At 39.0% G+C, this 10850-nt stretch overlaps 1 protein-coding gene across 1 annotated transcript; it reads right to left on the bottom strand.

Annotated features, from left to right (window-relative positions):
- Positions 1-394: 394 nt before the first annotated feature.
- LOC124708875 (ankyrin repeat domain-containing protein 50-like) lies at positions 395-10475 on the bottom strand. Its single transcript, XM_047240513.1, has 12 exons — positions 10393-10475; positions 10226-10279; positions 9779-9958; positions 9549-9680; positions 9272-9411; positions 8034-8120; positions 7769-7897; positions 6409-6561; positions 3975-4076; positions 1311-1478; positions 1098-1177; positions 395-675 (listed from the first exon to the last, which is right to left on the bottom strand). The coding sequence occupies exons 1-12, from the start codon at positions 10439-10441 to the stop codon at positions 645-647; spliced, it is 1305 nt and encodes a 434-aa protein (XP_047096469.1). The 5' UTR covers positions 10442-10475; the 3' UTR covers positions 395-644.
- Between the last annotated feature and the right edge of the window lie 375 nt (positions 10476-10850).

Genomic DNA, 10850 nt, shown 5'->3' with positions numbered 1-10850 from the left:
CAGTTTAATTTCATGTGTTGTTCATATGTTTGTGCTTGGCATACTAGAGAAACGCATTCTTAGAATTTCATGTTACCAGGTGTTTCATGTTTGATAATCTGCTTCTAGTCGAAGTAGGTGGGGTTGTAAGTGAAAAAATGGTGGGGTTTGTAAGAAACCAAAAGTATATATTTCATATTTACTTTTGTCAAAATAGGTAGGTTTCTAAGCAAAAAAAAAAAAAAGGTGGGGTTTCTATGGGACAAAAGATTGAGACTAAATTCAGCATCACGACTTGTATTTCATGGCTTTTTTTTTCGAGAATTGTATTTCATGGCTTTGATATACCACGAATTGCTCGACCCCTTTTTAGTACATCTTCTACTCGGTGATTCTCAGGGAAAAAGAAACTATGTTTTGTAGTCGGTCAGGCAAAGCAATTCAGTTTAACTCGTGACAAAACATGTGGATAGTAGTTCCTGCTTGCTCCAGGCCAAATAAGTGGGACATGTAGCACTTATAAATTAACATGTTTTTTCTGAGTTTTTTACTCTTCAAAGAAACTGGGCATTTTGGAGTTCTCGCTAGCTCTACTTCAGCAACAGCTTGCACAAGTTGCAGCCTGCAGACCAATGCACACCACCACACCTCTCTGCTCACTTTCATCAGGAGGTCTTCATTAGTTCCATCGCCTTCCTGCAACAATTGAACCGAAGGAGAATGTAAGATGCAGCAAAACAAATTGGAACATCAGCTAGATATGGAAGACCGGCGCGGCATCCCTGCATGGCACTTCACAAATCCCAACCACATAATTTGTGATCCTGAGGCTGATATCGTGAGTCAATCCCCGCATGTTACAATCCTCCTCAAAACAGCCTTTCGCCCCGCTATATTAATACAGCAAACACACGGTACAACTGTTGGGGCCTCAGCACAAGCACACCCAAACGAAACAAAAAAGAAAGAAGGAAAAAATGGTTCTCAGTAACGTGTAGGAAATTTCCCGAATGGCATATGTCACAGTAGTAGAGTATGCAGCTGCTTTTCGTCAGTAATAAGGAAGTACTTTGCGAACCTAAGATCATACATTAGATGAGCAAAAGACAGTAGGTTACCTTAATTCTCTCTCAACCTCAGCATTCTCAGGGTCTAGTTTTTGTGCATCCAGAAGAGCATCACGAGCTTGTTTGTACTCCTAGATGAATAAAAAAACAAGGAGTGTGACCAGGATACAAGATCAATGATTAACAAGTAAACATGATGGCAGGAATGTGACCAGGCTACAACATCACCCATAACTAAGTAACACGATGGCAGTGTAGACTCACCTTCAGTACCATGTGAGCTGCACCCTGACGGTAGCAAGCTTTTGCCCATTTAGGTCGCAGCATTCTGCACCTGAGAGCATCTGACAGAGCACCTTCACCGTCACCTATGGCCAGCTTACAAATACTCCTGTTCGCATACAGTGCCGCAGTCTCTCCATGATCTATTGCCTATGGTCAAACATGACAGGTCATACCAACATTATTCCCAACCTAAAACCATGACATGCTAAAACAATATTTTGTTGATCGTCACTTATGACAACTGGTAAAGATAGTATGGACACATATTTAGAATGGAATTGTGGAACTGTCATGTTTTAGAATTGATACTGGTCCTAAGATCGATGAATGAGACAAGGCATGTGGTACATCTCGAGGAGCAAGGTTGGACGGCTGTGGTGCAGGGAGTTCGAAGGAGAGAAGGTTACAGCATGGATTAGATCTTTACTAGTTTATTATTCTTATTTACTGGATCATCCATATGTTGTGCAGAAAGTTTTTATAGGGAAGACTCAACTTCATGCCTAAGAATATAATCCCGACTTGCCTATGAACCGTATCTTCAGCCTCCCCTCTGAAACACATTCTATTACTAGACTGATTGGCTTGTCAAACTTGGCTGCAGTTGGACAAATGGATAACTAGTCATTTGTGTCATATTGAACACATTATGCAAGATCGGTCCCAATGCATGATAAATCATGTGAAATCATTCATGTCCCAAAAGATATGACAAACTAACTAGTAATATACAACCTCCGCTCCATTAAACAAGGCATATATTTTTAGTCAAAAGTCAAAGCATACTAAGTTTGACTGAAGATATACATAAAAATATCAATATTTATAATAATCGATAAATACACTTAGAAAATACATCGCATGGTGGATCTATTGATATAGGTTTGGTAATGTAGATGTTCATATTTTTTACTCTAAACTTAGTCAAACTTACATAATGTCGACTTTTGACCAAATTTATCTGCCTTGTTTTATGAAATGGAGGTAGCATGTTTCAAGAAGTATTACTGTGTAAGCACTATCTAGTAGCTTCATGTAAGAGTGTGGTGTTTTGTAGCCCGAGCTAAATGTAGCTCTTTTTTTCAAAAACTTGAAAAATAAAAATCCTAGATGTAGACAATTATGTACTCCACAAATGTGCCAAATCCCAGTTGGAAATACCTTATATTTTAGTCTGTAAAAAAATGTCAAAAGTATGGATCTACAACAGTACACGATTTGAAATCTCCAAAATTTGTTTTTTTTACACCTTTACCATAGGTTAACCCCCTACGATGTGATTTTTTATATATATACGAAATAGAACGTCTCAGAAATTACATCAAGGAGGGTAGAAGTGGACTAACAACATTATAAAGCTAGTTAAAGAAAGAGAGCCAACAGCCAGTCAATAAGAGGTTGGACTTGAGCTGTTTTTACTTTAAATCTACGTAGCATCACGTCCCCTTGGAAAGTTGGAACTCAGTTTTCCAGCGAGCAAGAGACGCAGGGATCCCTCTGAAATTTGTCAGATTTTGTCATTTTTGTGCGCCCAAAATACAAGTGTCACGAGTTGAAATTTTACATGTTGGTACAATACATCATCACCAACATCTAGGAAATTGTTTCAGAATTTTTCGAAACTACAAAATGTCATTTTCAATTTTTTGAAAAAAATGGGCTACATGTAGCCCAAGCTACATTTGTACTTTCCGCTTCATGTAACCTATTTCTTCTTCGATAGCTCTCATCTAATGTTCAACCAAATAACAATTCACCAACCTTTCAATCATTGTTCTTATTTATTCCCTGTTGGCTGTTGCCTGGTGAATGAACTACAAGATGGAATATGCTTCCATTCTACCCCAAGTAGAAACATGACTTGACTTTTGCTCATTAGTAAATATTGTCTTTCAATCATTGTTTTTGTTCACTCCCTGGCCTGGTGAATGAACTCCAAGATAGAATATACTTCCATTCTACTCCAAGTAGAAACATGACTGAACTTTTGCTCATTAGTAAAGATTGTCTTGAGATCCTAATCATTTCAGATGGTCCTTGATCAGATCTAATCATAGTTGTTGAGAATATATCCATTTTAGTTGGTCTTTTCTCACATTAAATCATAGCGGCTTCAAAATACTTCATCTGAAACTGATGGAGCTCATATAATTTGTCACCTGAGATCATTCATTGAGAATAATTTGCTTCTTCTATTTCTTTGGCAGACCATAGCTCAAACCTTACACAAACAGTTTGATGTCCAAAGTGATAATTGTAGAACTGCATGCACCGTATCAGCACACCCAAAAGCTTTAGCTGATAGGGAAAGGTGGGCTATGCATTTATACTTCATCGCCCCTCCTCATGTATGGCTCCCTCAGGCCTAAACGCAGACAAAAAGTGGACTGCTATTTCTTTTGAAAAATTGTGCCAGCTGGGTGTTAAACTCAAGATCTCTTGGCTCTAATACCATGTACAATTGCATGCACCGAACAAGTTCACCCAAAATATTAAGCTGGTGGGGAAAGGTGGGCTATGCACTTATACTTCAACAATAATATAAAATCTAGTTAGCGGACAAAACAATGCACTCCATTTGGTTCACTGTAGCATAACAAAGTTACCTTTTGAATTATCATAGATAAGTTGCAAGATATTTACCATGTCATAAAGTTTCAGCGCCGTCTTATAATCCTTCTGCTTGAATGTCGTATCTGCCTGTGACTTGACAATATTTTTTCTTCTCTCAATGTCTCGTTGATCCTAAAATGTTGAAAAGAATTTATTGATATTCAAATTCTGGAACAAATAATCATTCTCAATGATAATTTATGTTACAGAAGAAAATAAGCAATTCCTTTTCTGTCCTGAAGCTAAAAAATGCTGCCGGTCCAATTTAAATTTCTGAAAATGGCATACTGTCTTATGTTGCATAGGTGACACGGCCACCTGCATAATTATAGGCTGAAAACCATCTCAAAGTTGAGGAACAGAAAGTATCTCTTCTCTGTTTCAGAGAAGTATGCTAGGAAATCATAGGCAATTTATTTCTCTACCATTGAAAACTTTTGCATTAAGAGTAAGTTCACAATCTGGTAATCACCAGGTGGACTGCCATAAAGTGAGGTCTACAGACCAAAATATGATGCTCGTGAAGAACTCCACATCCACAGTAACAATTTTAATCTGTTTTTTTTTTTCGAGAAAAGCGCAAATGACACGTCTTGATATATTGAGAAGGTAGAAGGAAGTTTTAGCCCTCAGGCTGGGTACAACACAAAGTGATTAATTTTGATCTGTACTCAAGCATTGGTGTAGCATGGAGCACCTAACGATTCTGTAGCATTACCAGATTTGCTTCAATGCTCTACTTAACGATTAGGTTTACAACAGTAAATCAAACTGATAAAGATATCCCAAGAACTTATAATGGTACGAATCTGACCCTGGGAGGCTCACACCAAAATCATATCTGGCTGAAATCCCACTGGAGAGACATTAAAGTGTAGCCATTTTATCCTTCCTAATCTATACAGTGGCTGTTCTTATAAACACAGATGTCATGCCAGTCTTGTAAACTCAGGTGTCATGTGGTACAAGCAACACACATATACTCCCTCCGGACGCTTTTAATCGACGCGGGCCTTAGTTCAGTAAGTGCATGCAGCTAGTTCATGCCCGCATCAATTAAAACAGACCCGAGGTAGTACGATTTTCAAAAGTGGAGCAGTTGCTTCCTTACAAATTGTAGACAAAACCAGGATTAGCTTTTTATCTCCAAGGTTAGCCTTAACCTGTATAGTGTCCGTACTATTAAACCTTGGCAATAGAAGAACTCTTTTCCTCGATGATTTCTACCAATTCTCCAACATGATAAAGAAAGTTTAGTAAACATTCCTGTTCATTACAGTCAATGGTTTGATTCATCTATACTCCTATATAGTGTATGAATATCCAATAACGTAGGCCGTTGGATCGTTTTAATCAGACGGCTCACATCTGTTGTCTTTAAGTAGGGAGCTTCGTGGCAACATGTATGCCATTCGATAGGCAAATCTAACGGTTGTCAGAGCAGGGATTCGCTCTCCCCTACCTCTGACATCTCTCTGGATACTTCTGTTACCTCTGCCATCTTCTGGATAATTCTGTAAGTTGCAGCGATTCTACCGGGCTCTCTAGAATTTTCTACCTACTTCGCAAGAGAGAGCACATGCAGTACTACTGTAGCAACCTACCAGACAATTTTTAAAAAACTATCGACCAGAAAACATGGAGACAAAAACGGCATGCGGCTTCTAATTACATGGAGCAGGTTACAAACCTGCAAATGTGTACCCAGTACTAATTCCGATCCAAAATATTTGTTCAAAAATGAGTAAATTTATAAAATAAAACGCATCTAAATACCTATGTATTTTATAGAAGTATTTTAGATTGAAGGGAGTACTATTTTTTTTTTTTTGATACGAGGAGTAAGCCGAGTAAGCCGCTGATGTTTCTCTTTTTTATAGTGTAGCGACTCTCAGTCATCATATATAGTAGAAATCATGATGCTTACAATTCAGTATTACGTACACACGTTTGCTTTCACAAGAAATTCCCTGTGATTATCATGCTGGATAGGCATTTGTTAAGACAAATCACTTCCTGTCACTGCGTGCATTTTTCTTTAAAAGGATCACGTATTTTTCTTCTTATCATGCGAAGCATGTACCCTTAACTAGTATAATGTTATGTGACCAATTAGTACTTCAGACCACACACGAGTTCATAATTTCTAAATATGGGCAGCCCAAGCCTTGGTGTCAGGCCAGAATAGGTGGTATCTCTGTATGACAACACTCTTCCAAATTATAACTGGTAGAAGAACATAATTTGTTCTCAGGAGCCAATGCTTAAAGCTTTTAACTATATTTTATACGAATTAATTACACAAGGTTGGGGCACAAAAGAAAACAACATAATTAAGTTCTGATCTCACTGCAAATGTGATACCATGCATAAGTAACCCCAGGTCATAACACTTGAACGAAGTAATGGCTTACTGCCAAGCAATATTTAGTACCGGAAAAACATAGGGCAATAAATAACTTACCAGTGGCTTCTTAGCTTGAATTTTTGCATGCGAGATTACTCCTTCAATACTCCAGTTTCGAACATTTGGTATCGGGTAAGTCAAAGGAAACAGCATTTCAACTTCCTCCTTGCAATCACGTACTGCAGCACGCTCTATTGGTAATCTACCCAACTGAGGAACATAAGGAAGAACTGTCATTTCTCAAATTAACTATGTAGTTCAATAACCCCTTCAGAATATAAACAAAATAAATATGTCTAAAGACACAAACCATACAGAAAACTATAATATCAACGGAATAATCAGGATTTAGGTTTAAGTTTTCATCAAATGTTTGAACGAGGATTCAACACAGCAAGCATTTACAGATTTGATAAGCAATTCAAGCTCTCACTTACTCAGAAAGAACACCAAAAGGTGTTCAGTGAGGTACTTAAACTGTTCAGCAAGAGTTGACATTGAGACAAACATAAGAAGTTATAGTGGAATTCCAACCTAGTTCCCCCATGAAATATATGTGCATATAACAAACAGAAGCACCTGTATATGTGGTCATTTTAATTTCCCGTGACACATATGTCATAGTACAAATATAAACAAATTCATTATGTGAGAAATATAGCAGTCTTATAAAAGGATTATTTGTATTTTCTTTTTGTATATGTCTGTTTCCTACTCTATCTCATACATGTACTTGTATATATATGGGCCTAAGGCCATGGGAATTGACAATAGATAAAGGTGCTTCCCTTAAAACACAATATAGAGTAAATACATGAATACCATAAAAATAACACATTAGAACCACGCAAAATGAGCTACGAAAAATAAATTTATTCTAGGGATTATTGTCTGAGTACATTTTAACAAATTTTGCTACCTGAAATGATGCGTAATGAGATCAGTATCTAATCAGCTGTCAATTTAAGCACTGATATGACCTCTTTCAAAAATGAAAAATATGAATATATGTTAGCTCCTTCTGGGCTTAGCACAAGGCCATCAACCGTATCCGGACACTTTTGTTAGAAGAATGATACCTAGCAATACTGGAATAAAAAAAACATGGTTGTTGTATTAATAACATGATATTTATACATCAATAAAATAGTAATATATGTCCATTGGTATAAACTGTTACATACATACATCCATTGGTATAAACTGTCAGAATGAATCTCAACAACTATACCATTGCATAGGCACAAGTGAAAATTTCTCATTACCATGTTGAGCCTCAAAGCATCCTACTCATTGCCAAAATAGCTACTTAACATAACCATAGTAGTTGAAGAATAATAACCAGAAGCTATATTAAAAAAGAGTGTAATACTAGATACCAGAATCACCAAAAGATGTAGAAAGTAAACAAACATACGTCATCGGGAATATTAGGATCTGCCCCAGCCTTTAACAGAAACTGAATGAAGTTGGTATAACCTTCAAACCCCGTAGCGAAACCTAACGGAGTTATCCTGGAACCCTTGCCATTTACATCAGCACCAGCCTGTGAAAAGGACCATTCATAGTATGTTCATGATGCAATCTCCACGCACGATGTATATCAACATATAAGAGTAGAATACATGGTGGAGTACACACAATCAAAGCACTAATGAAATAATAGTCAAGACAACACTGACCTTAATTAGCAGCTTCATGCACTTCAATGAACGGTAGAGAAGAGCATTCAGCAGGGGATATCCCATATCGTTAACAATGATGTTAGGCTGAAACAGAGTTTGTGCACTTCCCCTTAGCAAAACAGTAATGATTGTTGTATCTTAAGAAGAAATAAATACATATAATGCTTTAACTGTAACCCTTGCTGATTAAAACTTGTCGATGTGCTTCATTCTGAGTTAGCAAGTTCACATTGACAACATTTCTATGGATGTGCATCGCTTAGATGCAGAGGCCAGGAGATAAAATTCTTTCTTTAAAAAGATATTGATGGCAATTCTAGTTATTAAAAAGTCAAAGTTACAATATCTACATATTTAGTTTTATTTGTCATTCTGATAAATAAATTCCGAATGAAACACTTAAACCATAAATATCTTCAGTTACAGATCAAAGTTCATATTAAGTACAACTTCAAAAAGAGTAGAGATTCTAGAGGACACTAGCGTTAGCAGGTAGTGTTCACTATGGAGCAAGGACTTAGATGAAGATGCAAATACGATGTAATGCAAACACATTACAAGAGTCTAATGAGCTCTTAAAACTTCATAATAGCTTTTACTATTGCTATGAACGCAGCACCTCCAAAAAATTATGCACACACAATTATAGGAAATACCATAAGTAATTGTACAAGTAAAGAGGCAGAGTAATGCGTACAGCCTAACAGATTTCTAGCTAGTGGCTTGCACATATTATTAGCAGAGCTTTCCTACGAGTGGATTGTATTTATCATTTATTACGAAATGAAGTACCTCCATTTTCTTGGTTCATCCAGCCTACAACTAAGCATGAGAAACTCACACTAAGCCGTTACGAAATGCAGGTGACATATTACTCCCGAGTGTTTCTTGTGTGACGAACAAGGATATCCAAATTTTAAAAGTATGTCTATCATATAATGAAGGAGTGAGTTTGTCTCATTGGTGGTGTGAAGTACCTAATTGTGAATCATCCATTCAATCCTAGTAATTCAGATCTAACTAGCCATGAGATCTGGACTTGCTTAATGACATACACACCCAAAATGGATAAAGCGCTGCGATATCCAAGGATGTGTCAATGCAAGCAGCCAAAACAGCCCCAGATTTAACATATATGTGTGTGCAGATATTATCTAAGTAGTTGGCAAAGCAAAACATAGTATCCAAATTCAATCTGACTAAAGAGACACAAGATAATACTCAAGGCTACATACATTTGCATGGTGGTCCAACAAAATCTTCATTGTTTTATCCCGCTCATTGATAGCAGCATCACATAGCGGTGTCCCACAGCCACAGTCTATGTCTACCGGTACTCCTTTTGAAAGCAGGAACTCTGTTATCTTGCAGCATCCTGTGGTAAAAGAGAAGGTTACATAAGCCCAACACTGAACAAACTGACTGTGTCACCATGTTAACAATAAAGCAAAATTAGCAAAATAAAGAAATACAATAGAGAGCAAGTACGTGCGCATGTGTCAGGGGAACAACCTGCAGCCACAGCATGGTGGAGAACCGTGCGACCTTTTACATCTGCTTCCACTGGATCAGCGCCATGGTCAAGGAAATATTTCACCATAGAAACATCTCCGGATTGAGCAGAGATCATAAGAGGTGTCGCACCTGCAATACAATCTTAAATGATGCACGCATCTTGGACATCCAAACATGGACATGGCATCTGCCAAAATTAGAAACTTTTTTTTACAAAGAAGTAAAACCTCCAGCTCCAGCTAAAACTCCAGGAGCATTCACGTCTCCCCCGAGATCCTCCACCAAGTATTTGCACATCTCCAAATGGCCTTGGGATGCCGCGAGATGCAGCACGCTCAGGCCATCCCGATTGAGGGAAAAAATGGTCCCTGGATCGCCATTCTCTTTGAGAAGACTCTTTACAGAACCTTTCAGCCAAAGTGAACATCATCAAGGAGGCGAATGTGCCAAAATAACAAGCTATAAATATAAGACCGCAAGATCGAAAAGGAGCAAGCATGTGCAAGGCGCGACAATCTCACTAGTACGCAGTGCAAAGATAACACATTTTTTCGAACTACTTGACTACATTATGTGCGCGGAGGTAATAGAGAATCGGATTTGCATCCTCGGATTGTTGGACCGACTAAACGACTGAACCGAAGAGGGGAAATTAACAGCAGAATTTGAACTACCTTTGAGGCGGCCGAGGTTGCCGTCGAAGGCCGCCATCAAGAGGGCACCCTGACCTGCAAACACATACAAACCCACGGCACGCACGATTAGCATTACAAATCCAGGCAGAGAGAAAGAGGGGACCAAACGCAGGAGCAATGGAAATGGGGGCAAAGAATCGACGCACGGGTGCCGTCGTCGGAGGGGCGGAGGTATACGAACGGCGCCGGCGCCATGGCCCAGCGCAGGCGATCTTGCTCGCGAGGTGGAGCTTCCCCTAGAAGCCTGAGTTGCGGTTGCGCCGCGGTGGAGGAGACGGAAGGGACGGCGGGGGTTTTGGCCGGGGGGAAAGGCCGGGCTGGGCTGCTCGGGCAGAAGGTATCCAACACTGTTCGAGCTAATCGATCATGGCATTTCTCGTCTACTCACACTCCATGACATTACTGGCCCGCACCGAAGAGGGAACCTCGGCAGAGAGACGACGAGTGGCGGGTACAGACAAGGCGGTGCGGTACAGCAGAGGTTACTTGCAGGGTGGATATAGCGGCAGAGCGCTCCATTTGACGATCGACACGTGTATGCAAGGACGAGTCAAAGGCTGCCACAGTGCCATATGAGCAGTTTTTTCCCCTTCCAGGTAGCTAA

This window comes from Lolium rigidum, chromosome 4, assembly GCF_022539505.1.
Source record: "Lolium rigidum isolate FL_2022 chromosome 4, APGP_CSIRO_Lrig_0.1, whole genome shotgun sequence".
Taxonomy (NCBI): domain Eukaryota; kingdom Viridiplantae; phylum Streptophyta; class Magnoliopsida; order Poales; family Poaceae; genus Lolium; species Lolium rigidum.
Note: the sequence above shows the minus strand (reverse complement) of the source record. Positions and strands in the feature narration are given on the sequence as shown.